The following is a 27,881-nucleotide window of genomic DNA, read 5'->3' on the forward strand; positions in this document are numbered from 1 at the left end:
TGGCTGAAGCAATTGTTTATTTAGAAAGATGCAGTGGTGGACAGAGTATGGCATGCGAGCCCAGAGTCTAACCAGCCAACAAAAATGGACATAAATAGCCATAGCCATAGCATTTACATTTCTACCAGGGCCAGCTCTAAGTATTTTGCCATCCTAGGCGAGAAATATTTTGGCACCCCTGCCGCCCCTCATAATTATTTTCACTCCTTGATTTCCGCTGTTTCGTTTGTTAAAGCTAAACATAACATAAAACTTAGTTCCAATCTCTTGTCACAGTATTGAGTCAAAAAGCCAATTAGGTTTTAACAAGTTAAAGACTTTTTTTATTGCTGAGATATTTTGTAATGGAGACTAATGCATACATATTCCTTTTGCACACTGGAAGCATTATTCATTCTAATGATGTGGAAAAATCTGGATCCCATCCCCATGAATTTATGGGATAGTAGTGGTCCATCTATGACCCCTAAAAATTAAACATCTTCACCCAAGGGGCAGAAAAGGATGTCACAAGAAAGAGAAGAAAACCAGTAGAGTCACCAGGTGAGAGGACCAGGTCTGCTGCCACACTGCGGAATTAATGCAGTTTGACACCACTTTAGGTGCCGTTGGCTCCCACAATGACTGGCTGCCCTAACTGCAAAGGAGGACAAGGCACTGCAAAATGTTAAAGGTCTCCAAAGTAAAATGGAGACAGACCAAGAAAAAGCTGAAACTCGCTCTATAAATATAAATTCATGCTTCTTAGTGATGCTCAAAAGGGAGGACATTTTTGGAATTCCTCCTGGACAGAAGACTGAAATGTAAGGTATACCCCAGAAAAAGAGGACATCTGGTCATCCTGCTGGTTCCATGCTATGGAGCCCTGGGATTTGTAGTTTGTTGTGGCTCCACTGCTCTCTGACTGAGGAGATGAAATCTCCTCCAAAAATCCAAATCCCAGGATTCCATAGCATGGAGCCAGGGCAGTTAAAGCGGTATCAAATTGCATTATTTCTGCAGTGTAGATGCAGCCTATGAAACAAGGATGGGAATGGCTCCAGGGCGAGAAAGAAAAGACACATAGTAGGCACGCCATTTACAGCGCTTTAGAAATAAACTATAATAATAATAACAACAACACCAAGAGTAGGCAAGCCACACTCTCTCAGCCTCAGAGGAAGAACAGGGCAAAGCTTCTCTGAACTCATATTGCCAAGAAAACCCCATGGTAGGTTTGCCTCAGGGCAGGGCAGACAGACCTCCTCCTCCTCTTCCAGGACATGTCCTCCATTCCAGCCTTCTGTCCAGGAGGTATTCTAAAACAGCCTCCATTTTGAGCATGACTAAGAAGCATGCATTTACATTTCTAGGAATGTTTTGAGCTTTTCTTGAGTCCTGTCCTCTCTTTTTCTTGAATGTCTTCCATTTTGTGGTGCCTTCTTTTGCGGTGAAGACATCTGGACACCCAGGGAAGAAGACCAAGCTTTTAAAGTGGATTGTTGGAGCCAATGTTTGAGTTGTGGCCTAGTTGGTTGAGCATTGGACTATGACTCTGGTATGTTCAAATCCCAGCTTGGCCATGGTGGGGCATCACACTCTCTTAGCCTCAGAGGAAAGCCATGGTGAGCCTCCTCTGAACAAACCTTGCCAAGAAACCCATGAGAGGGTGGTCAGGAGGCAGAAAGGAATTGAGGACACACAGCAACAAACAGCAACAACAACAACATGGGAGTCTAGGTGAGTGAGTGGGAAGGGAGGCAAAAGTGGGTGGATAGGGAAAAATAGGGCCAAAGTCTGGGAAGGATAAAGAGTTATGGAGGGGAGGGGGAGAAATGGGGCCATGGAAACCCACTGGGAGGCTTTGGGGGAGTCACACTCTCTCAGCCTCAAGAGGAAGGCCATAGCAAGCCTTTCTTGAACAAGTCTCTCTCTTGGCAAGAGAGAGAGGGAGGGAGGAAGGGAGGGAGGGAAGGAAGGGAGGAAGGAAGGGAAGAAGGAGGGAGGGAGGGAAGGAAGGGGAAAGGTAGGAAAGAAGGAAGGAAGGAACGAGAGGGAAGCACTCTGGACTCCACAACAAACTCCAACTCCCAGAATTCCATAGCCTTGAGCCAGAAAGAGTTAAAGCAGTGCCAAACCAGGTTAATTCTCCAGTGTGGATGCAGCCCAGGAGTTGCAGAGCACAGCAAACTTCTTCCCCCCTTTCAGCCTCAGCAAGCAGCTCTCTCTTCCTGCCGCTTGGAGGCTGGCAGTGCTGCTGATTGCTCTGCTTGGCTGATCCTATGATCCTCTGGCTCCAGCCACTCTCTCTCTTTCTCTCTCTCTCTCTGGCGGCCCCTGCAGTTTGGTGCCCTAGGCAGCTGCTTGGTTCGCCTCTGTGGATGAGCCGGCCCTGATTTCTACACCACTTAAAAGTGAACTCAGCACTCTCTAATTGGTTTGCAGTCTATAAGCCAATTGCCCCCAACAAGCTGGGTAGGCATTTTACTGACCTATGAAGGATGGAAGGCTGAGTCATCCTTGCATCCCTGGGATCGAACTCACAACCTGGTGGCTGCAGAACTGGCATTTAACCACTGTGGCACTAGGGCTCTTTTAAGTCAGACGTTAGGGATGGGAATATGCAGAAACTGGTTGAGGAACACTTCAATCTTCCTGGACATTCCATCTTGGATCGCAAAAAAGACTACAATGGAAGATTGGAAAGAGAAGCAGCAGAATTAGATCTGGAATATGTCAACAAAAAATATATCAACAAGCAGTGGGTTGAACAGAGACAATGGTTTTCTGGCACACTACACCCATTATAACATTCACTAGCCCTCCCAGCCTGACTCTCTTGGCTAGTTCAGTGCATCTTCTTTTTGGCTCCCACGCTGCATCCCAATACTCATTCTTATAGTCATCTGCTAGTCTTGGCTTTAGGCAATATCCTTCCTCCTCACTTTGTCCCCCAATGACCATTGTTAAAACTGAACTTGTCACCTCATCTCCAAAGCTTTGCATTCATATGGACATTCTCATACAGAGACTGCTATATTGGCCTGTCCCTGGGCCTTTCACTCCACCACATGCATCTGAGGAGGTTGTCATGCCCAGCCTGGAGGAGGACTCGGAGGATGAGCCAGAGCCTCCCCTGGGACCTGGAGCATGAATCTATCCCTAGCTCTGCTGTGCCGACTCCAGCAGAATCTGTGGTCTCTCAGGGGGCTCAGCAGCCAAGTCTCCCTGTGGCAGAAGCTTTGAACATGGAGCAGGATCAAGGGACCATGCCTACCTTCAGTCAGTGTTGACCTGAAAGGGAGTGCCTTCGAAGTTTGCGGAGGCTTTATCAGAAACGCACTGGCAATAAGACGCAGTTGAACGCCTGCAGCATGCTCATATAAGCAGCTGCAGGATGCCTGCCTCTGTGCTAGTGATTATCTGACTTTCTTGGTGGACGTACTCCGTCTCTGGCTCCCATTGCTCTTTGGACTGAAATCTTGCTTCTTGGACTGATGACCTGCCTTGATTTTCTGGAATCCTTGACCTATGGACTGCCTTATCGACCTGCCCATCTGATACTCAGGACATTGGCCCTTTTGAAAAATCTCCTGGTAAAACCTCTGGACTTGTGACTCTGGACTTTAAATCATAGATTTTGTCTGTTGCCTCGCATTGTCTTTGCAAGCTGTTTGTTTGTTTGGGAACTGAGCTGGTCTTATCAACCATTTGGCCACTTTCGCAGACAGAAGTAGGCTCAAGTCTATCAAAGTTCATGCTACCAATCTTTCAGTTGGTATCAAAGGTGCTGCAAAATCCTTTTGCATACTAACCAGCTAACAGGAAATTAAATCAAGTTTATATGTCATCATGACAAAAACTATGTATCAACAGGAAATATCCAATACAAAGACAAGCATTGATGTTACCTAACCAATAATGAGCAAGGACTAATGCCAAACTATGCATGTCATATTTGCTCCTTGCAATTCACACTGGTGTTCTAACTGCTATCCTTATCGGTAGAACATATCAAGACCTTTGATGGTGTTAATTAGAATGGCCTGGACATTTTAATTTCATTTCACATGTCTAAAGAGTTTATACCATTTTCTATGACTAAGCAGGCATTTCAGACAACACGGCTCTACCTTACTTTGGCCTTTTCGTGGCTTTCCAACCTACCTTCACTTAGCCCCTATCCTAATTTCCTTCCTATGTGGGTGCTACCTGAACGATTTGGCTTTCTTGCATTGTCTTGCTCAGTCCTGGACCAAACAGAGAGGAGTAGTTCCATTAAGTACACTAACACACACATGCGCCTACATGCTCACACACAGAGTGTATTTGTAGATATGTTCTGCAATATGTACAGGAATGCTTGTTGAAGAAAGCCTTTTGCCAAAGTCCTGACTCACTATTCCTCTAGAATTATTTAAGGTGTAAAATGGACATGGATAAGGTCAATCTACTGAGCCACTGCTTATTTGAACTTTCAAAAGGAAATTGGACAACATCCTCACCAAAGACGTCTTGAGTAAAACAGGAAGAAAAGTGACACATGCACAGGTGATATTTGGGGAGAGCTATTACGTTACCACCCATGGCCTCAGAGCATATAAATGCGCCTAGAGGCACAGTGGTTGGTTAAATGCCAGTCCTGCAGCCACAACATTGTGAGTTCGAACCTACAAGGCTCCAGGGTTGACTCAACCTTTCATCCTTTCATAGTCACTAAACTGAGTACCAGCTTGTTGGGGGCAATTGGCTAACACATTGTAAACCACTTAGAGAGTGCCGAGTTCACTATGAAGCGGTATAGAAATGTAAAGTGCTAAGAGCTATTGCACATAAATGAACACTCCCATGCTCTCAGTATGTATGCTTTTCAGGGATCTTGTGACCTTGACTAATAGTGCATCTTAGGTAAATTGGACTCAACAAACCAAGTGGACACAGAGCTCTCTAAAAAGTGATATATAGGAATTACGATTTATGAGTAACATCAGTACACAAAACATTGCCAAGGATCCAGTACGATGTGGTATGGAAGGACATCAATGGGAGGGATGACACCGCTAGGCGGGGATGCCATTCATTGGAAATTCTTTTTAAAGCATCTCAGACAGAAAAAATGAGCAAGACTTCAGCAAGCTATCTAAAACAAAGGGACTTCTTACAAACAAAAGGTGTCCGTCTGGATTTCTTGCAAGACCTTGCTTAAAAAACTGATTTTACAAAAGATAGTAATGCCTCAGACTAGTTTATGAGAGACATCACAGAAGCATTAATTTGATCACCTTTGTCCCATAGGTGACATTTCCTATCAGTGGCATTTCCTGCCTGTAATGCATTGATTACTAACCTCACAGCCACATGCTGAGACAGACAGGGGGGGATATTCATTTATGTCCCAATGGTTTAGTCAGTAATCTTGACACACCTACACACCTAATGCTGGTATTAATGGAATTCAGTATAGGTACTAGCTCCAGAATTTAACCAAAAGCCTTCCAGCTAACACTTCTGTGTCCTTGTCCAGACCATCAAAAGTGGTTCCACTTTAGAGCATTAGGAGGGGTATTGTACAGATCCTAATATACTAGTTAAAGAAAAGAAAGAGAAAAATAGGAGTGAGTTGTTCTCGCAATGGAGGGGGGAAATGATTATTTGTGTATTAACATGTGCTTTATAGACCATAACAAAGCATTTGACTGTACAGATCATGAAAAGCTATGGAAGGCTCTCAAAGACATGGGAGCGCCACTACATCTGATAATCCCGATGAGAGATCTGGACCAAGGACAAGAGGCTGCTGTCACAACAGAACATGCAGAAACAGAATGGTTCCCAATTAGAAAAGGAGTCAGACAAGGTCGTGTTCTATTATCCTATTTATTCAACTTATATGCTGAAAACATCAGAAGAAAAGCAGCATTAGACTCGGATAAAGGAGGAGTGAAGATAGGAGGAAAGAACATCAACAACCTAAGATATGTAGATGACACCATAATACTGGTGGAAGACATCACAGACTTGGAATAGTTACTAAGAAAGGTCAAGGAGGAAAGTACAAAGGCAGGCTTAATGTTGAACATAGAGAAAACAAAAATAATGACCACAGAAGAAAAAACATAAATTCAACCTACGCAATGAGAAAATCGAAACAGTTAAATAATCCCCATACATAGATCAGAATGGTGGCTGCAGTCATGAAAGAAGAAGAAGACTAGGAATGAGAGGGAAGCTAGGAAAGAACTAGACAAGATCCTAAAGTGCAAAGATATACAACTAAGCACTAAAGTCTGAATCGTACAAGCCATCGTATTCCCTATTACCATCTACGGATGTGAGAGCTGGACAGTTAAGAAAGAAGATAGAATCAATGTGTTTGAGATGGTGGGACAGGAGAAGAGTGCTTAGGATACTGTGGACGGCCAAAAGGACAAATAAATGGGTCCTTGAACAGATCAAGCCTTAAATCTCATTGGAAGCCAAGTTGAACAAATTGAGGCTGTTGTACTTTGGCCACACAATGAGAAAGCATGGATCACTAGAAAAGACAATAATGCTAGGAAAGGTAAAAGGCAGAAGGAGAGGAAGACTGCATGCCGGATGGTTGGGCTGGAATAACTCACTCCGTCACCCGTTGACATGGACCCCATACAGAATAGTCTATGTACCCATCTCTTGTGTCATTTGATGGTTGGTTGTTTTAATAAGGGGATGTTATTTTATTGCTATAAGGGATTTTAATTGTCCTGTGGGTGGGAGGGAAAATGGTGTTTATTTTACACTGTTTGTATTTTTATTGGTACGCCACATCGATCCTGTATGCCACATCGATTGTATGCCACATCGATCCTAATGGAGAGGCGGGATATAAATTAAATAATAATGATAATAATCAGGGAGATCACAGACATGAATTCTCAAGGCCTGAGCAGCGCAGTGGAGGACAGGGGTTCTTGGAGATGTCTCATTGCTATGAATTGGGATCAACTCAAGGGCAGCTACCAAGAACCATTTAATAAGTACGTATTGCTGACAGCTTGGAACATGGTGGTTAATGGAGTCACCTGCCTTTTCATTTCCTTCAAAAATGGATGGAGGTGCTGAATGATTTCACTGGAGAAGTCATCTTAACTAACCCTTCTCAGTCAGTCCTGGACCAGAGAAAGGTTAGCAGTTCTATGAAATGTACTTGCATCCATCTTTGCAGGGATATTGCAGAGGATAGAGAAAAAGTCTTGCTGAAGAAGAACCAGCATGGCTTCTGCAAAGACAGATCCTGTCTCGCTCCTGCTTAGAATTTTTGAGGGTATAAAAATGGCTAATCAAACTAGTTTTTGACAAAATACCAAAGACTCCTGGAGAAGCCAAGGAGAAAAGGAATATAAGAAGGGTTCTGCTTATGGAGTTTTAGAAAAGAAAGAAAAGAAAAGCTGAGAACAGGAGCACGGAAAGGAACGGTCCGAAAACGACAATAAGGCAAAGCAAGGTAAAAAGCATGTTGAAAGAGAAGTATCCTCAACCAGGAAAATGTTGGAGGTATGAAGTTCTTTCAAATCTGAATGATAAGCAAATTAAGCCTTTAAATGTGATTCTGACCCTACCATCGCCTAACTAGGACTTTCTGCTAACAACAGCAATCATCTGAAATGAAAGGAAAAGGTTTCACATGAATAGTGTTATTTTTGTGCTTTCTTGTGTATCTGTGCCTTTGTCTGTTTGTTTATTCATGGGATTTACATCCTGCTTTACTCCCTAAATGGGATTCAAGGCACCTTAAAATAATAACTTTTAAAAAAATAAAGCTATAATATTAATTGCAAACATTAAAAACAATTAAATAATAATAAGATTAAAACAAAAGATTAAAAACAGCATAGTTAAACCCATTTTTAAAAAGTGGCCTGTTGATTTGTGCAGACCCAAAGAATTTCAGACTGTTTTCTTAGGCAAGGAATGCTCAGGGCTGGTTTTCCCAGAGAGTTCTGCAGGAATCTCTTTTCCTGGAGCTTGCATCCATTGCTCTGTGTCCTATTCTCTGGAGCAGCAGAAAACAAGCTTGCTCCATCCATCCTCAATAAGGCAGCCCTTCAAGTATTTAAAGTACAGTATCATATCACCTCTTAACCTTCTTTTCTCCAGGCTAGACATTGCTAGCTCCCAGTCTCTGCTCATGGGGCTTCATGGTTTCCAGACCCTTCATCATTTTGGTCACCCTCCTTTGGACACATGGCTCCAGTTTCTCAATGTCCTTTTTGACTTTTGGTGCCCAGAACTGGACACAGAATTCTAGTAGATTTCAGGGGCAGGAGCTGACACAACCTACCCTGAGTATTCCTTGACTAAGAAAACCCTGTGAAATTAATGGGATTGCCATACATTGACAAACAATTTGATGGGGTGTTCACACAGAGAGGGGAAGAGATAGAGATCTATAGGCAACTCTGGCACCATCTAATGGCCACTTGCCAGAATTAATGATCAATTCTTTACCAGGGGCCTCTAGGATCTGCTGGGGTTTAATTCCAGGACAGGGATGCAGTGGCTTAGTGGTTAAGGTGCCAGTTCTGATGATCCAAAGGTTAGCAGTTCAAGGACCAGGTGCCACATGATGATGGGGTCAGCTCCTGTCACTAGTCCCAGCTTCTGCCAACCTAGCAGTCTGAAAGCAAGCAAATGACAGTAGATAGATAGCTACCACTTTGGTGAGAAGGTATAGAATCATAGAATCGTAGAGTTGGAAGGGACCCCAAGGGCCACCCAGCCTCTGTTTAAAGCCCTCCAAGGAAGCAGACCCCACATTAATTCTACAGTGTCCCATGCGGTAATGCTGGTCTTTGACAACAATGGCTCTGCAGCTTAGTAACGAAAATGAGCACCGACCCTTACAGTCAGTTATGACTAGGCATTCATCTCAAGGGACTACCTTTACCTTTACCTTTTTGGTTCTATAACCCCCCATGATTACCAAAATCTGTGAATGCTAAAGTTCCATTAAATACAGTGGTGTAGTAAAATAGTGACTCTTAAATAAATGGCAATATCAAGACTTAGTCTTTGGAATATATATATGGAGGGTCAACAGTGATTTACTTTTCTTATCTGCTAAACTGCAGTTATTACTAATTTATCTTAAATGGGATTTATTTTCTTCAGACATCAGGCAGAATAGAACTATAGAGAACTGGTGCAGCGTGAGACCCATCATGGTGTAGTGGCTTGAGCATTGGACTATGACTCTAAAGACCTGGGTTCGAGTCACCGCTCAACTATCCAAACACACTGAGCGACCTTGCTCTGATGTAGAAAAAAATTGTGTGTGTGTGTCTGTTTATAAGTTGTTTTTGTTACTGATTTGTTTTGCATGTTTTTGCTCCATTTGGGGGTGGGTTGGCGGGCTGCCCAGGGCCCCCCCTCTGCCCACTTCGGCTGGAGACCATGGCAGGAGCACCCAGCATAACTGGGATGTGGGCTTGGTTTCCCTGCAACACACACACGCCTGGTGCTGACACTCAGCCTTCCAGGTCACGGCCGTGTTGTGCTGCTTCATGTTGCTGTTGTTAATGCTGCGTCACTTGGCAAGATCCAACAACAGAGGATTTGTTTGGCTGAACAGTCCAATGACTTCGTTTCAGTCACAGCTTGGCATCCCCTTCACCTTGCCATGGAGGGCATAAAACACCAGGCCTTTGGCCAATGTCAGCCTGGGGCATGTGTGTTTGTGTGCATGTCTGTGTGCTGAGGCCCTCCTGCTGGTGGTGGCCAACACTGGCCAATTGCTCAGGCCACTTAAGCTTTGCCAGGGACGGGGCCCACAACTGGCATGGGAGGTGGGCAAAGCCCTCCATCTACAGTAAGTCAGAAAAGGGGTCATTTGTCTGGAGAAGAAGCAGGAGAGGTGCAAACCACTGCCACACACTGGCTCTCAACTTCAGAATGATGGGTGTGTTTTTTTCACACAACACTCCTTCCTTTGGACTTTGGGTGTGTTGCTTTTGGTGCAAGCACTCTTGTGTCTGGCTGCATGTGGGGACAAACCCCTGCCTCCCCATCCTTTGTCGCCCTGGCTAGCTTTCCTTTCCTGGGGGCCCTTTCTTGCATGCATCCCCTTCTTGTCTTCCTTGTGAAGTCCAATCATCCACACCATCCCTATTTGTGCCCACATGCCAGGCTCTGCTATCAGGGCATGTGAGTGGGGCTGAGGACGAGGAGGCGGGGGGGCATAAGCCAGAAGGGTGGGAAGGTGCGGGAGACTCTTTCCTTGCCCTGCAACTAGGACACCCTGCCTGCCCACCCAGCTGCCTTCTTTTCCCATCCTGTCCTGGGCACAGGGGCTCTCAAGACCATCTGGAACCCCATCCCAACCTCAGGACCCACTTCACTGGACACAGTAATGCCAAACCAGCTGTCTGTGAGCTTCTTCTCTGAGCATGTGCAGAATGCATATCTAGCCAAACTCATCAGTTTAGAGGTGGCAGAAGGTGCCTGGATGGCACAATTGGTAAAGCAAGGAGTGTGTGTGTGCATATGTGTGTGTTGTGTATGCATGCATGAGTCACTTAGAGAAAGTGGGGGGCTGTTGTACTGTTCTCCTGCCGGCTGAACGCTTTGTTTGGGCAGAAGTCCAGAGGGGCCTTGGTGGACTTTATCACTCCAGCCGAAGCAACCGAGATGTTGGAAGAAACAGGAAGATCCAGGGTGGCTGTCTTGGCCACAGAGCAAACCCAACAACATCAGAAACCCACCAAACAGCGATACCTTTATTGGGACAATCAAAATACACAACATATGTGTTGCAAGCTTAGGAAGCTCCAGTGGCTTCTTCTTCTTCATCATCAGGCAAAGTGTTACAAAGCAAACAGGAGGGGAGCTGTTAGTCCTTTGTTTTCAGTTCAGATGGTACCGAGGGGCATCCCTTGCAGGCTGGCACCTCCTGCTCCTCCTCCTCCTCCTCCTCCTGTCCTTGTGGCAAATGGAGATTGTCTCAAAGGCCAGGAAACTTAACATCAGCGATAGCTTTCGCTGGGTTTTTCAGGCTCTGAGGCCATGTTCGAGGAGGGTTGGCTCCTGACTTAATCCCTAACCAAATCTTCTCTCTCTCTCTCTCTCTATATATATATATATGTGTGTGTGTGTGTGTGTGTCTAAATACATTTAGGTTGCGCGTATGATCTTGGGATCCGAAGCTACAATGTTAAATGTCACAACTTACATCCAGTGGAATATATGGGAACCATGACTGACGAATGCTGGCATCAGTGCCCAAAAGCCTCCCTAAGGGCTGGGCCTGGTGTGGTCAGTGGAGGGGTGACACTGGCCTTATGGCCATCCCTGAGGCAAAGCTGTCCTGGGGCTTCCTTGGCAAGGACTTGAGAGAGGCTGAGAGAGTGTGACCCTGGCTCCCTCCAAAATCTCAGACCCGATGTTCCTGGTTCTGTGGTTCCATGAAGGCCCTTGGGACCTTTTTGGCAGAGCCTAGGAAAGGGGGGGGGGGGGGGTTCCCTTCTGAACCGGAGAGTTGGAAGAGAGCCCCCCAAAGGGCCCTGATCCGCTCAACCCCTTCCTCCTCCTCCTCCTCCTCCTCCGTCTGCCATGCAGGAACTCTCCATCAAAGCCCCCTCCCTCTGGGATAGATGCCCAGATCCAGCCTCCGCTTAAAGACAGCCGCCTCCAAGGAAGGGGACTCGGTCGCTCTCTGAACCATAGAGTTTGGAAGAAGGACTGTCCCCCAAAAGTGTCCCGCCTCCAAGCGCCTTTCCTTCCCTTCGCTGTCGGCGGAAGTGAGGTCACAGGCCCCGCCTCCTGCCGCCCGAGCGTCGTCGTCGTCGTTGCCGTGGCAACCGCGAGGCACAGGAGCAAGAGAAGGAGCGGCCATGCCAGACTGGGCCACAGGCGCCCTCAAGCTGTCGGCGGTGGCGTTGGCGGTGCTTTTCGGGTGGTTTTGGCTCTACGGCGCCGCCTTCTTCCCTTTAGTCGTCCTCTCGGCGCTTCTTCTGACCTCGGTCCTGCTCCTGCTCTGCGACGTTCGGCTGCTGCCGCGCCGCCAGCCTCCTCCTCCGCCTCCTCCTCGGCCCCGGCCCCGGCCCCGTGAGTAGCAGTAACCATGGCAACAGCAAGGCCCCTCCCTGAGCGGAGGCTGCAGGAGGGCTTTGAGGGAGAGTTCCTGCATGGCAAGAGAGGGAGAGAGAGAACGGGCGGCGCTCTCTCCCATCGCTAGGACAAGGCTAAGGCTGCATCCACACTGCAGGAACCACACAAGGATGCAAGACTGGCCCATAGGGAGACATTCGGAAGACTGGCCCATAGGGAAGTATTGGGGAAGACTGGCCCATAGGGAATCATTGGGGAATATTGGCCCATTGGGAATCATTGGGGAAGACTGGCCCATAGGGAGACATTGGGGAATATTGGCCCATAGGGAATCATAGAGGAAGACTGGCCCATAGGGAGACATTGGGAAGACTGGTCCATAGGGAATCATTGGGGAAGACTGGCCCATAGGGAATCATTGGGGAAGACTGGCCCATAGGGAATCATTGGGGAAGACTGGCCCATAGGGAGATATTGGGGAAGACTGGACCATAGAGAAACCGAGGTTTCCCACAGGGAACCAGGGCCCCAGTTCTGGAGATGGTGGGGGTCTCAGGTGCAGGGCCCCATGGTCCCAAGCCCTCCCCTCTGCAGGGGCCTGAAGAACCTGTCATCCATCTCTACCGGACTGTGGAACGGCCTCCGGATGAGATCCGTCTACTTACATCCTTAGACAGCTTTAAAAAGGCTGTTAAGACGGATCTCTTCCGGCAGGCCTTCCCAGAATAGAGAACCCGGCCTTAGAAAAACGTCTGGCAAAGATACTGCTGCTCCCACTGGTTGCTTGTTGGTATAATGTTGTTGACCTTCTGGTCAGTTTTTAACTTGTTTGTTTGTTTGTTGTTGTTTTTTGTTCTGTTTTTTAAATATTGCATTGGATTTAATACTTTTTTAAGGAGAGGAGGGTACCAGGGATTTTATATTTTGTATTTTTAACTTTGTTAGCCGCCCCGATTGTTCTCAGAGGGGCAGGTTACAAATAAATTTTATTATTATTATTATTAATATTATTATTATTACCAAGAGGGGACCCAGTCATTCTTCATAGAGTTCACCACCAATTCGGTCCCCAATTTTGTTCAGAACGGGCACCCGCATGTCAGCGGGTTTGTTTGCTTATTTGTTTGTTTTCAAAACTGCGTCCTGAGCAATACAGAGGCTGCTGTGGCCTAAGGCCAAATTGCCGTTTACATTTATCCTGGCCTCAGCTGAGAAAGCAGCCCCTTTGAGAGGCGCTCTTGACATATAATTGCATGTCCGCCTGTCCATGAGGGCGTTCATAGGTAAGATCTGTAACCCAGGAAAGGTCAGCCCTCAAAAATAGTGATAGGGGTGAAGCCGCCCTCATTGCCAAGGAGGAGGCTGCCCCTTTTAAGAGCCACATCTGCACCTCTTTCATCAGTGTATGCATATATTATATATATGTGTGTGTTTCTATATGTGAAAGATAGAAGGAATGTGTGTCTTCTCCATCTTGAGGATAAATGGGAGAAAGCCAGGGCTTAGGCTGAGTACCCATTGATTAGACTTGTAGTTTTGCCATTACCTGTCAAGTTAAAGGATAAAGCTCATTGAGAGACATAGAGTTTAGGTGTACTCTTCCCTGGCACCTTCATGAAGCCAGTCTCTGACCAGTGTCTCTAGTTCTGAAGGCCCTGGGCTGGGAAACCTCACCTCCATCCCTGGAAAAAGGAACATTGGTTTGGGAACTGAATTTTTCTCTCTCTCCAACAGGTCCAGCACAGCGGACATCCGTTGCGATGGCAGAAGTCGCGCAGATGGCCAGAGGATTGGCGCAGTTGGCCAGGCAAGCGGCTCAGGCATTGGAAGAGGAACAGCAGGAAGCCATAGCAGAGGAAGAGGCATACGCTCCTGAAGAATAGGATGTTGGGTAATCATCTTCTCCCTCCTCTTTCTCTTTCTCTTTCCTTGACTCCCTTTCGTGTGTGTTTAAACATGAGGTCAACTAATACGTTAATATATATGGCAGTTAATGGGTTTTAAATGTTATTGCCTGGATTTTATCTCCCAGAGCCCACATGGCCAAAGACAGGAATGGCCTCTGCCCCTTCAGACCTTCAGCGGATTTCAAAAGCTTGCATGATGTATTTTGTGCATTTTTGGTTGGCCCAATAAAAAATATTGCTGTTTTGTGGATTTTGGATGTCATTCTATATAGCTGCAAAGGAAACTTTAGGTTCAAACTGTCTTGCCAAATGTCATGTTTCAGACCCAGGTCTAAATAGATACCTTTGTTTTTGGACAGGTGCTGCTTTTACCTGCCTGGAAACTGCCTTCCGCCTTGATGCTCTTCACAGACAAATGAAGCTCCTCGGTGAGGACAACCCTGTTAGCAAGCTTCAGGTTAAGCTGGAGCCAGGTACATTTGGGGCTGAGAAAAGCAGGTTGGGCTTTGGCTTTTATAAAACAGGAGCCTGACTACTTCTGGCTGCCCATGTCAGAACTTGTGACATTTTTGTGATTGTTAGCGCAGTCTCTTTTTCCTTCTCTTCCTTGCCACATTTTGGGCCGGTTCCACCAAACTGGGAAATGTCAACAGTGAGAAATGAAGCATGAAAGTTTATAGTGTAATGGAGAACGCATCCCTCTTAATTTAGGAACAGGCAATGAGCTGTTGTTAAAGTGTACATAGGTACCAGCTTTATGCTCTTTCCTAGTAGCCACCCCTGTTTATTTCATTGGTCTTAAAACTGAATAGGTACTTATGAGATTGTACTGTAAGATTACCATAGATTCCTCATCCACCGCCCCCACCATTTTGTTTTGCTTTGATTTTATAATGCCTTCTAGTAGACAGGAGAGGCAATTTTGCCATCCCCACTAAAATGTTTTCGGCACGGCAGGACTACAGTTGGCCCTCTGTATCCACGGATTCTTTATCCACAGCTTAAAAATATTTTTAAAAAATATATAAATCCCCCCCAAAACAACCAAGATTTTGCCATTTTATATGCCGGACACCATTTTACTTTGCCACTGAATTTAATGGGACAAGCATCCACTGGTTTTGTTATCCACAGTGGGTTCAAGAGCCAAACCCCAGCAGATATCAAGGGCTTACTGTACATATATATTTAAATCAGTGCTTCCACTTACAGTGCCTGAGTCTAGAGCAACCTGGGGAAGCGGTGGCAAAATTGCCCCCATGGCCCCTAGAAAACTGGGGATGTTTTCTAAAGTCCAAATAAAAAAAGGAGGTGTGAGATTCTCACCATATCCATCCATCCATCCCCACCACCAGGTCCCTTGCCACCCCACCTGCTAAATTATGCAACATTGCAAAGCCCCACAAGAAGAGTTTTTAATCCATTTTCTAGGCATCTTTGTCCAATAAGTTTTTGGGAATAGCCAGTACCTTTATGGGACTCATTAGGGGCTTCAGAGTTAGAGGGATAGAATCTTAGAGTTGGAAGGTGCCTCAAGGACCTCATAGTCCAGTCTCCTGCCATGCAGGAATGCATAACTAAAGCTCGTCTAACTTCTCTTTAAAGACCTCCAAAGAGGGAGAGTCCATCACTCTCTCAGGGAGTCTATTCCACTGCCATACAGCTCTTACAGTCAAGAAGTTCTTCACGATGTTTGGGTAGAATATCTTCTTATAATTTGAATCCATTGATTCATGTTCTAGTCTCTGTTGCAGCAGAAAGCAAACCCACTCCATCTTCTTGTTTTCTGCTGCTCCAGAGAACAGGACCTGGAACAATGGATGCAAGCTGCAGGAAAAGAGATTCCACCTCGACATTAGGAAGAACTTCCTGACAGTAAGGGCTGTTCGACAGTGAAACACACTCCTTCCTCGGAGTGTAGTGGACTCTCCCTCCTTGGAGGTCTTTAAACAGAGGCTGGATGGCCATCTGTCAGGGATGCTTTGATTTGGATTTCTTGCATGGCAGAATGGGGTTGGACTGGATGGCCCTTGCGGTCTCTTCCAACTTAGGATTCTACACAACTCTCTTCAGATATTTAAAGATGGCTCTCAGTCATCCCTTATCCAAGCTAAACATACCTAACTCCCTGAATCATTCCTCATTACCCTTGGTTTCCAGAAGCCCTTCTCTGGATACATTCCAGCTTGTCACTATCCTTCTGGAACTGCTGTTCCTAGAACTTGACACAGTATTCTAAGTGAGGTCTGACCAAAGGAGGACAGAGCAGTACTACTACTTCCCTTGATCTGGACACTATACTCCTGTTGATGCAGCCTAGAATTTCTTTGGAGGTTTTTTGGCCGCCACTTTATACTGTTGACTGATGTTTAGATGTAGTATCTTACATTTATCCCTGTTAAAATTTGTATTATTATTTTGGCCCAGTATTCCAATCTGTCAGGGGCTGTTTGAGTCCTAATCCTGTTCCCTGGGATACTAGTTACCTCATTCCCATGCCATTTGGTGTCATCTGCAGATTTGATGAGCATACCTTCTATTCCATCATCAAAGTTTGTGGTTCTCAACCTTTGGTCTTCTGGGTATTTTGGACTTCAACCCCCAGAACCTGTCACTGGCCATGCTGGCAAAGCCTCCTGGGAATCAAAATACAAAATAGCTGGGGAATGATAGATTGAGAATCCCTGATCTAAGTCATTTATAAAGATGTTGGACATCCCCAAGTCCAGGAGACTAGAAAGCTGGGCCAAAGCTAACAAAATGAACTTCAACATGAGAAATGGGCAGAACAATAAAATGCACAGATATAGGATTATGGGGGACACTTGGCTGAACGAGAGACTTATTCATGTGAAAGTGATCTGTCAGTCCAGACCACAAGTTGAACATAAGTCAACAGTGTGATGCAGCAGCTAAAAAGGCCAATGCATTTGTATTCTGCTTTGGTCAGGCCCCACCTGGAATATTGTGTCAAGTTCTGAGCACCACTATTCAAAAAAGACATTGAGAAACTGGAGCCTTGTGTCCAAAGGAGGGCGACTAAAATGGTGAAGGGCCTGGAAACCATGAAGCCCTATGAGGAAGGTGTCAGGGAGATGGGGATGTTTAGCCTGGAGAAGAGAAGGTTAAGAGGTGATATGATGATAGCCCTGTTTAAATACTTGAAGGGATGTCATATTGAGGAGGGAGCTGACTTGTTTTCTAGGACCCAGAGCAATGGATGCAAGCTACAGGAAAAGAGATTCCTTTTTTATATATATAAATTTTATTTAGGCATTTTAAAAACATACATGACAGGATTTCATATCCATTTATCATACATTAGTTCATATCATACATAAATTCTGCCCTGTCTCCTCCCTCCCATTCCCCTCTGTACATATCTGTTTATCCACACTACTATATTGAATAATACTGTGAACCCGCCATATATTAAAGGGGGTTTGTTACAGGAATTGGTGGGCAGCAGGGTGGGATAATAGAAGTCCCAAGCGCCTGCCATAGAAGAGAGGTTAGCCATTACAATACTTATCTATTTATATATCTATATATGTATGCATATACATAGAATCATAGAGTTGGAAGAGACCACAAGGGCCATCCAGTCCAACCCTCTTCTGCCATGCAGGAACTCTCAATCAAAGCATCCCCATTGACAGATGGCCATCCAGCCTCTGCTTAAAGACCTCCAAGGAGGGAGACTCCACCACAATCTCCAAGGAAGGAGTGTGTTCCATTGTTGAACAGCCCCGACTCTCAAAAGGTTCCTCCCAATGTTGAGGGGGAATCTCTGTTCCTGCAGCTTTCATCTATTCTTCCGGTCCTATTCAATTATTGAAACAGGGCCATCACTTCTTAGTGCAGATTGAAGCTAAGCAACAATCAAGTGATAGTAGTCTGTCAGAGAACTGGAAGAGAAATGACATAAAATTGTACAATAATAAATAAGCAACCATAAAGCACTCAGATTTTGTTTTATCATAAACTACTGCGGGGAACGGCACAGAGTTTGAAAGGGTAGGGATGCATTGATAACCCAACTACAGGTTTGTGACTGATTTCTTTCACTCCTTCGGGCAGCTGAAACCGGAAGGCCCTCAGCAGATGGGTGAAGAAAAGGAAGAGCTCCATCCTTGCCATTTGCTCACCCAGACACACTCGAGCCCCTGCAAGAGGTAAGGAAAAGGAAAGCATCCAATGAGACAGGATCCTTTCCACCCATTCCCCACTTCATGTTTTGGTCAACAAAAGCTTCATGTTCAGTGCAAAAAAGACAGTATTTCCATGCTCTGCTACATGAGAATTTGTAGTCTCTTCAGGGAACTGGCTCTGAGAACGATCACATCACAGTTTTTTGTGGGTTTTTTGGGCTATGTGGTCATGTTCTAGCAGAGTTTCTTTCTCTGAAGATGCCAGCCACAGATGCTGGCAAAATGTCAGAAAGAAACTCTGCTAGAACATGGCCACATAGCCCGAAAAACCCACAAAAATACTATGGATGCCAGCCATGAAAGCCTTCGACTTTAGATCACAACACAATGTATGTGCCACACCACAATGTCTCTGTGTGTGTTTCCTGAGCTACACAGAGCACTTCTTCAGCAGACCATTTTGGTTGGATTGCAACACATAAGGAGCTGAACTGATCAATTGATCTCAGATTGTCTTCAGTGTACTTGCATAAAATATACCCAGGTATTGTCTCCATCCCCTGTGTGACATTTTCTGTTTTAGGGTTCAGAAATTTAAACCCGGTTGTTTGCAAAATCACCACCACCACAACAACAACACTATTTCAACATCACATTGCCAATATGTATGTACTAGTCTGCCTTTATTTATTATGATCTAAGAGTGCCCCAAAAGGCACCAGGCTAAACTAGACCCATGCAAGATGCAGACTCAACTGCACCCCTGCAGTTTATCTGCTCACCTTAGTACTGAAATAATAAAGCAATAAAAACACCCAGAACATTTCAAATTTCCTGCCCCATTAGTTCCTTTGCAAATAAGCCCTCTGAAAATTCTCATACCTGGCCATGCAAGTGGCAAATTTCTCAGCTCGTAAGTAGAATTTAAAGGGACCATCTGTTTAGTGAACTGTAAGAAATGATTGTCACAGCTATGACTCAAGAGGTGATGATGCTCCCACATCATTCATATTGGACACTCTAGATCAGTAGTTCTCAACCTTCCTAACGCTGCAACCCTTTAATACAGTTCCTCATGTTGTGGTAACCCCCACCATAAACTTTGGTGTCTAGATTCTTAAGACCATCGGAAATATGTGAGAAAGGGTGGTTTGAACCCCCAAGGGGTTGTGACCCACAGGTTGAGAACCACTACTCTAGATCATTTAAACTTCTTAAAACAACAGGAGATTCTTATTCAGGACACTGCTTAATGCAGGAGAGGGCTCTGATGAAGCCCTCCAGATGAGAGCATGGAGATTTATCTTTAAGAAGAATGTGCATACTGTCACAAAGAAACAACTCATAACTTGAGTGATGGTAGGCTCATACTCAGGGTCTTGATAAGTTATAGATTACTTCAGCATGCCATTATGATTGTTCTTTAAGGTAGTTTTCCAAATTTTGTTCCTGATCTAGTTGGGCTAGAATGCCCATCACTCCTTACCAGGGACAGTGGATGACTGGGGCCAGTGGGCATTAGCGTTGTCTTAAGGTTGCCATCAGTCAGAAATGACTTGAAGGCACACAACAACTACTCATTGAAGGGCGCCACAAAAAGTAACCATGTTTTAATTCCACAATTACCTGCTCCAAATGGCAAGAATTCTTCTTTAGCAATAAAATTCCCCTCCTTGTCCAAAAAGTGGTTTGGGTTGAATTTGCTGGGGGTCTCCCATTGCTTGGGATCACAAAGGACAGAATTCAGATCTGTAACAACAAGGGTTTTCTGAAAAGAAGAAAAGGGGGACTCAGCATGCATCTGCAACAACAGGCTTCCTTACCCCTGCACTACACAGAGAGATACTCTGATGTGCCTTGACATCCCCGTGTCAGCAATTCAGGTTTTAGCTTGAACTTTAAGGTTCCATCCAAGGTATTAAACATTACAATCAAACACTGAACATCATTAGATGAAGCATTGAAACCGAAAGCGGTTACACTGCCCTACTGCTAGGGATGCCACTCTCCACCATGTTCTTTGCTGCTTTCTCTTAATGTACATCCTATGAACAAAGAGAGAATGAGTTCCCATAGAAGGAGCTGAAGGAGCCTGTTTGAAGGCAATCTCTAGGGCAGTAGTTCCCAGACTTTGGTCCTTTAGGTATTTTGGACTTCAGCTCCCAGAAGCCCCTGTCAGCTTGGCCAGTTTTGGGAGATGGAGTCCAAAATGTCAGGAGGACCAAAGTTTTGGAACTATTGCTCTAGAGTATTAGAGAGAAGACATATAGTAACTGTCATCTTGAAAATAAAACAACACCTAAAAAGTATAAATCAATAATGCACATTATTTACCAACATTAATAGAATACTGTACACTTATTCACACTAAAGGTGTAGTTTTATTTTCTAGGTAACAGTTTCTATGTAGTTTTTATTGATTTTTATGACTGGAGCAGAATTTGGAGAAATTAAGCACAAACTTGCCATTTATGAAGACGGGTGTAGAAACGCATCCCATTTGGCTGAAAGACAGATGAAGGACTGAAACAAATTGAAGCCATATGGTTGTCTTTTCCTCCTCCCAAGGACTTCAGGCCAGTTTATTTCTTGATTAGTGAGTGATTTGTATTTTTAGTGGTAGATTTGTTTAAATGTAAACTATGGATGTAGTTGGAGATTGTGTACCATTTTTTTCAAGTTTATAAACTAAGATTAAATAGTTTTTGTGGGTTTTTCGGGCTATGTGGCCATGTTCTGGAAAAGCTTATTCCTGATGTTTATTTATTCCTGCATCTATGGCTGGCATTTTCAGAGAATGCTGGCATGGAAGTGAGTGGTGTGTGTGTGTGTGTGTATACACACACACATACTGTGAGACTCTTGGTTGAGAAGAGGCGATTTAGATGTGAATCTCTGTGTTGGTCTGTTGTTCAATGGCAACTTCAGCAAGAAAGAAGAAACCCTTAAAGTACACAAAGGGGAAAAACAAATCAGCAAGAAACTCCAGCTTTGGAGGGCGGGGGGGCTTGGCATACACATGGCGCAAACCCCAATGCTGCCTCCAAGCTGGCATCACGCCACTCCGCTGACCATACAGCAGGCAGTATCACAGCGTTTCTGCGGCATGGCGTTTACATGCGTTGCAGTGCAGAAACACGTAAGAACCACCACTGCAGTGGAAAGGGCACCTTCCCCCACCCCAAAAAAGGAAGTAACATTTTGCTGCTCCCTTTTTTGGGGGGGAATGATCAATTGGGGCCGCGACGTGTGGCTGCTTCAGCCCCGATCCAGTACTCAAAGGGGCAGTGCAGAGCCGGCCTTCTGAGGCGGTCTGTTTCATCCCAGAGTTTGACTACCAGTCCTGAAAAACACCAAAATCAAGACTCAGCAAATGCAGAGGAAAACCACCCCAGGTTTCCCAGCAGACAATGCCTACGAATTAAATAGACCCCTTGAGGCATTGCCATTCAGCAGCAGACTAACACAGAGATGAACAGGTAAATCACTTCCTTTCAACCCAGGGTCACACAGCATAAAGATATTTCCCACTCACTTCCATGCCAGCATTCTCTGAAGATGTCAGCCACAGATGCCAGCAAAAGGTCAGGAATAACTCTTCCAGAACACAGTTATATAGCCCAAAAAAAACCACAAAAAATATGGATGTCAGCTGTGAAAGCCTTTGACTTGACATGAGATTAGATATATAGTTTTTGTTGTTGTGTGCCTTCAAGTCATTTCCAATTTATGGTGACCCTAAGGCAATCCTATCATGGGGTTTTCTTGGCAAGATCTGTTCAGAAGAGGTTTGTCATGCCCTTCCCTTGAGGCTGAGAGAGTGTGACTTGCCCAAGATCACCCAGAGGGTTTCATGGCTGAGTTGGGAACTGAACCCTGGTCTACAGTGTCTTAGCCCAACACTCAAACCAGTATTCCACGCTGGCTGAATAGATGGGTAGATATAGATAGATAGATTTGGTTATGGGGTTGCAACCATATCGATCTTCTGTACCCTTGGAATGTGAAAACCAAGCATGTTCAATTCCTTTGAACACCGTCTGGGGACTCCGACTGGCAAGATGTATTTGGCGCGCTGGACTTCATGGATCACTGCGTTGGTGTAGGGCAGTTTCTTCCGATCTTGGTAGCTGACTGAGTGAGAGGAACCCAAAACATCCTCCATCTCTTTGTAGGCCCTTTCTGAAAGGAACAGTGAGAAAGGAAGCCTTATTCTGGAAATAGCTCTTAATCTCAGAAAAGTCAGAGAGTCACTGAAAGATATTTAAGGCACATGAAAGGGGCGTTTGTAAAGCAACCTGGAAAACATTGAGCTATAGGGTGGGATGGAGGCAACCTCCACTGTCGCTTTTTCTTTTGTGTATGTGTGTGTATGTGTTTTGTGATGACATTTACCATTGTCTGTATTCCAGCCATTGCAGTATAGCCTTAATTAAGTATCCAGGAGACTGTGGGTGTGTTTGTGTAAGCAGACATGCCTTCAAGTCACCTGCCAACATGATGACTCCATGAATTTTATATGGTTTTCTTAGGCAAGGAATCCTCAGGGTTTGCTTTGCCACTTCCTTCTTCTGAAATATAGACTATAGCACAGGGTATTCCTTGGTGGTCTCCCATCCAAGTACTAAACAGGGCTGACTCTGCTTAGCTCCAAGCTGAGATGGGATCTGGTGCCTTTAGATAATTTAGGCTAGGACACTTCAAATGTAGAAATGGTATTTCTTCCCCCAGTGCATCTGGAGCACACTGTTTCCAAGTGCATCATGCTGCTTCTGTTAGTGAGTGGAATGCACTACCTTGGAAGGTACTAGACTCTCCAGCATTGAAAGGTTTTTAATAGATGTTGGATGGCCACAAAGTTTTAGCTTTGGATTCCTCTACTGGACTAGATTGGGGTTGACAAAGGGCAGCCTGCAACCCACACTTGGCCCTTGGAGCTTACTGTGGTGGCCTCACTCTGAAGCCCCCCAAAATGTCCCCCAAAGGCCTCTAATGTCTAAATTTTGTTGGAAACATTTTCAGTGCCTTTTCATGGCAATTCCCCCCAACCATGTAGAAAGCTCTCCAATCTCATGAAAATATGAAATAAAAAATAAACCCCACATGAACCTCAAAAACCCTGCCCCCAAATGCTTCCATGTTTCTCTGCAGTCCCTGTCAAAAATGGGGACAGAAGGTGATGCAATGACTTGTTGTCCTTTTGAGAAGGGTTAGAGAGGGAAAATGAAAGTATTTGGCTAGCTGAGGGGTACAACCTGTAGGGGAGTCGGGGGGGGGGGGAGCTGCCACTGATCCCCATGCAGTTGCCCACCCTCAACCTAAATGGACCTTGGAGTCCTTTCCAACTACAGTCACCCCTCCTAACTCATGCATCTAGGATTCGTGGGTGTGACATCTGTTATTTCCAATGGGGTGCGTCCCCATGATGCACGCCTTGCGTTCATGGGCACATGCTCCATTCGAGATTCAAAGCTGTTGCATCCAAAATGAACAGTGTCAGGATAAGGCTGAAAGCAAAAAGGGGGCTTTTGTATGGACTGCAGAAAAACATAAATAGTTCTTTAAGAATTTCATCACACACACACCCCACTTTCCCTTCACCTCCATGAATGAGCTGAGAATGAGCTGAGAATGGTATATTTTGAATGTCTAGCACACTGCACTGAATTTTAGGATCAACTACTCTTGCTGATTGGAGAGGAGATATGGCAAGCGGAATATGTAGGCAATTCAGAATCCTGCTGTTTTGAGGATATATGCAGCCATAGAACATGAGAAAATTAAGAACTCCATTTTGCCAGCAATCAGAACACGAATAAATGACATTTCCATCAGGTTTGGAGGGGTCAGCCCAGGGGAGATTACTTCATTACGTGTACTTAATTAAAGTACCTTAACTACACTTAAGGAACAGTCTGTAGAGAAATCTTGTAGCACTTTTGAGGCTAAATGAAAGAAAGAAGTTGGCAGCACGAGCTTTAGCAGACTAAAATCTGAGCATCTGAGGAAGAAGAGTGGAGTCTAGGAAAGCTCATGCTGCCAAGTTCTTAGTCTCAAAGGTGCTATAAGATCTCTCTCTACATACTGATTCTACAGACTAACACAGCTATATTTTTCAATTCTATCCTTAAGGAAGTAGAATTCAGAAACATTGCTATGTTAGTGTGGAATATCAACACGCAAAGAGATTTTGTAGCTTCTTTGAGAAGAAGAACTAACTGAAAGACGTAGCATAAGCTTCCGTAGACTTGGTCTACTTCTTCAAATTCATGAAGTGCAATGGTGCCTAGGAAGGATCTTTATAGTCGAGTGGTACAAATAGCTATAGAAATGCAGAATTTTGGGTAGGCTGATGAGGTGACAAGTTCAGTTTTAACTACGGTTAAACTTTCCTGGACACCAGTTCACTCCATGCATCCAAGGATGTAGACCAAGTCTGCACAAGTTTGTACTACAACTTAGTTCACCCAGAAAACATTCAGGGGTAGCTGTGTTGGCCGTTTAACAAATACAAATAAAAATCCATCAGTGATACCTTTGCTTTTTGTGGGTTTTTCAGGCTATGTGGCCATGTTCTAGGAGAGTTTATTCCTGATCTTTCACCAGCATCTGTGACTGGCATCTTCATCTTTCTCTGAAGATGCCAGTCACAGATGCTTGCAAAATGCCACGAATAAACTCTTCTAGAACTGGGCCAGATAGCCTAAAAACCCACAAAAAACTATGGATGCCGACCATGAATGCCTTCGACTTCACAGTGATACCTTTTATTGGCCGACCAAAACGCACAATGTACCTGTTGCAAGCTTTTGAAACTTGCAACAAGTATATTGTGCATTTGGGCTGGCTGATAAAAGGTATCACTGATGGATTTTTATTTCACCCAGTTAGTCTCAAAGGCGCTACAAGATCCCTTGTATTCTCATGGAGGTAGCTAATGTAGACGGGCTTTGACTTAAAAATAAAAGATGCCTTCCGTGCAGAGGTCTGCCTTACCTTGGACGTCTGGGTAAGCCACCATGAGGAGCAGTACCCACATCAGAGTACTGGCAGTGGTCTCTGTTCCTGCAGCAAAGAGGTCAAGAATACATTGGGCCAGGTTCTCTTCATTAAAGGTAGAATTGGGGTCACCCTTGCTCTGTTAGTAATAACAGAAAAGATGATGTGTTGTTGAAAACCAACCCAAGTTTAGCCCACACATCAAACCGAACCAAACTTGGAGAAACGGGCCATACAACCCATGGGAACCTGAAAACTGGCATTAAAGGGGAAACAGAGAAAGTGCTCTCTGGCACCTTCTTCTCTGGGATCACCCATCTTGTTATTGTTCTTGTTACTTCCTCTCAAGCCATTTTTGACTAATGGTGACCCTATGAACGGGAGACCTCCAGGAGTCCCAGTTAACAACAACTCTACTCAGGTCTTACAAACTCAGGGCTGTAGCTTCCATCATTGAATCAATCCACCTGTAGTGTGGTCTACCTCTTTTCCTACAGCCTTCCCCTGTACTGAATTTTTCCAATACATCACATTGTTTCACATAATCTGGAAATAGGCGCTTACTAAAACTGCAATTTTCTGCTCATTGGGAATTATTTGGGACTTTCCAGTATGCTATTAACGGGCCTCAGTTGCAGTTGTACTTGTTAAGTACCAGATATACCCAAAGACCTTCATACTGACCTTTGCTAATGCTCCTGGATGATTTGTCTATGTAGTTCTTAAAATGTGCCACCCAGAAACCTACACCATCCTCTGAAGCTGAAGGAGTGGGACATGCCCAAAGTCACCCAGTGGGTTTACAAGATTTGAACCCTGGTCTCCAGACTTATAGTCCAATGCTCAAACCACCACATCATGCTGTCTCTCAAGCTATGTATACCAGGATGCCATAGGATGTTGCCATGGCAGTTAAATTGGGTTCACCGTGATATAACTGTGTAGTGTGTGAAAGGTGCATGATCTGAACATAATATAGGTTGCATGGTGTTGTTTTCTTTTGAATTTTACACGTTACTTCAGTGCAAAATTGCTTAGAACTGGGACTTCAAAAATGTTCAGGTTAGTTTACTGCAGTGTTAGAAGACCACATTGTGGTTCACTATCTGGTATGCCTTATCAGTAGTGTTTCAATGTGCCAACAATTACAACTAGTTGTACCCTAATTTAGGAAGTTTTGTTTTTGATGTATCTTTTATTCTTCTATGCTTGTGAAAACCACACTGCAGTTATTTCATTTCTTATGCTCTAGTCATTTTGAATCCTTTCTGTGAAATATACAGTGGATCCTTGGCATCCTTTGGGGTTTGGTTGCAGGATCTCCATAGATACCAAAATCCATGGATATTCAAGTCCCATTAAATACAATGGCATCGTGAAATGGTGTCCCTTATTTAAAATGGCAAAATCAAGGTTTGTTTTTAAAAATATTTTCAAGCTGTGGATGGTTGAAGCCATTGATAAAGAATCTGTGGATGCTGAGGGCCGACTGCATATTGTGTTTGCACTATGCTCTCACTACAGCGTTTTCTGAGTAGAAGGTAATATCTGAACAAATAAAACTTCACTTATGAATTTTGTGTAGAAGACCCCCAACTACAGCATTTTCTGTGCAGCCAATACTATTTTACTGCAGATTTTGTATACAACAACACATTTTCAAGCAGCAAGAACACCAAGCGTATACAATGAAAGACAGAGACAATTTTAAAAAGAAAGAATTTATGTCTAAATATTATAGCAAGAAAGACTTGAAAGCACAGACTGTACAAGGAATAGGGCAGCTCATGTCTCTACTTACTTTCTCCATTTGAAGTAGATAGAAATCAATGAAATCCTGGGGTTCTTGCAGGTCCTGACGTTCCTTGTGTTTCTTTATCTCCTGCTTTGCAAATGAAAGTGCTATTTCCATACAGGACAAAGCCTTCTTGTGAGGCCCTGGGAGATATTTCATGAGCCACGGGAAGAAATTATACACCTATAAGATGAGACAAAAGAAAATCTTTTCAATATCATGGTCTATCTGCCAGGTCATTTGGATTTGGAGTCTAATGCCATGCTGTGAATTCTTCTTGAGACTGTGCTTGGAGAGCTGTGGTTTTCTTCAGAGTTGTGCCTGCATACAAGTAGTAGTAGTGAACAGGAGCTAATTTAAAGGCTTCTTGGGCTGCATCCACATAGCATAAATAATGCAGTTTGACACCACTTTAACTGCCATGGCTTAATGCTATGGAATTCTGGAATTTGTACTTTTGTGAGGTTTTAGCCTTTCCTGTCAGAGATCTCTAGTGCCACACAAACCACAAATTCCAGAATTGAATAGCATTGAGCCATGGATGTTAAAGTGGCATCAAACTGCTTCATTTCTGCAGTGTGGCAGCAGCTTCAGTCAGCCATTTGTAGAGGAAAGACCTGGTGATTCATGACTCAGGGAGAACAGAGTAATGAAACCCTGGGGTTCTTGCAAGTCCTGACGTTTCTTATGTTTCTTTATCTCCTGTTTCCTATCTCCATAAAAGAAGTGAGATTTCTCACAATAGAAAACCTCCTCATTTATTACAGATTGGAATGCCTTGACGCTGCTTTTGTACCAACATGGAGCCTGTGCAAGCTGCCAGGGAGAGGCAGGAGGATGAAGGAGGCTGAGTAGGCAACTTGGACAATAAATATTTAGATTTTAAATCCTATAGTCTTCTGTGTCTTTGCTCACTATGCTCCCCTTCCCGTCCAATGAAGCAGCGAAGGAAAGCCCTTTAAACAC

The 27,881-nt window shown here is 44.5% G+C and overlaps 2 protein-coding genes and 1 long non-coding RNA gene across 3 annotated transcripts in view; 1 reads left to right on the forward strand and 2 right to left on the reverse strand.

The window, feature by feature from the left end:
- LOC121926164 (cytochrome P450 2J4-like) overlaps positions 1–2,176 on the reverse strand; it is a 62,891-nt gene extending 60,715 nt beyond the window's left edge. The window contains exon 1 of the mRNA XM_042458902.1: positions 2,118–2,176. The gene's annotated coding sequence lies outside the window, so the exon portion shown is untranslated. The remainder of the gene's footprint in view (positions 1–2,117) is intronic.
- A 9,641-nt stretch (positions 2,177–11,817) lies between these two features.
- Positions 11,818–27,807, forward strand: LOC121926996. The gene is made up of 5 exons (XR_006103121.1): positions 11,818–12,060; positions 13,798–13,954; positions 14,330–14,443; positions 18,051–18,145; positions 27,683–27,807. It is a non-coding gene; the product is annotated as an uncharacterized LOC121926996 (long non-coding RNA).
- The window catches only part of LOC121926995 (cytochrome P450 2J2-like), a 33,397-nt gene continuing 23,211 nt past the window's right edge, over positions 17,696–27,881 (reverse strand). Inside the window, exons 4-8 of the mRNA XM_042460447.1 lie at positions 26,922–27,098; positions 25,118–25,259; positions 22,116–22,303; positions 19,748–19,889; positions 17,696–18,136 (exon numbers count right to left, since the gene is read on the reverse strand). Coding sequence (XP_042316381.1) covers positions 17,949–18,136; positions 19,748–19,889; positions 22,116–22,303; positions 25,118–25,259; positions 26,922–27,098 — 837 coding nt within the window. The 3' untranslated portion in view covers positions 17,696–17,948. The remainder of the gene's footprint in view (positions 18,137–19,747; positions 19,890–22,115; positions 22,304–25,117; positions 25,260–26,921; positions 27,099–27,881) is intronic.

The sequence above is a fragment of the Sceloporus undulatus genome, chromosome 3 (genome assembly GCF_019175285.1).
Source record: "Sceloporus undulatus isolate JIND9_A2432 ecotype Alabama chromosome 3, SceUnd_v1.1, whole genome shotgun sequence".
NCBI lineage: Eukaryota > Metazoa > Chordata > Lepidosauria > Squamata > Phrynosomatidae > Sceloporus > Sceloporus undulatus.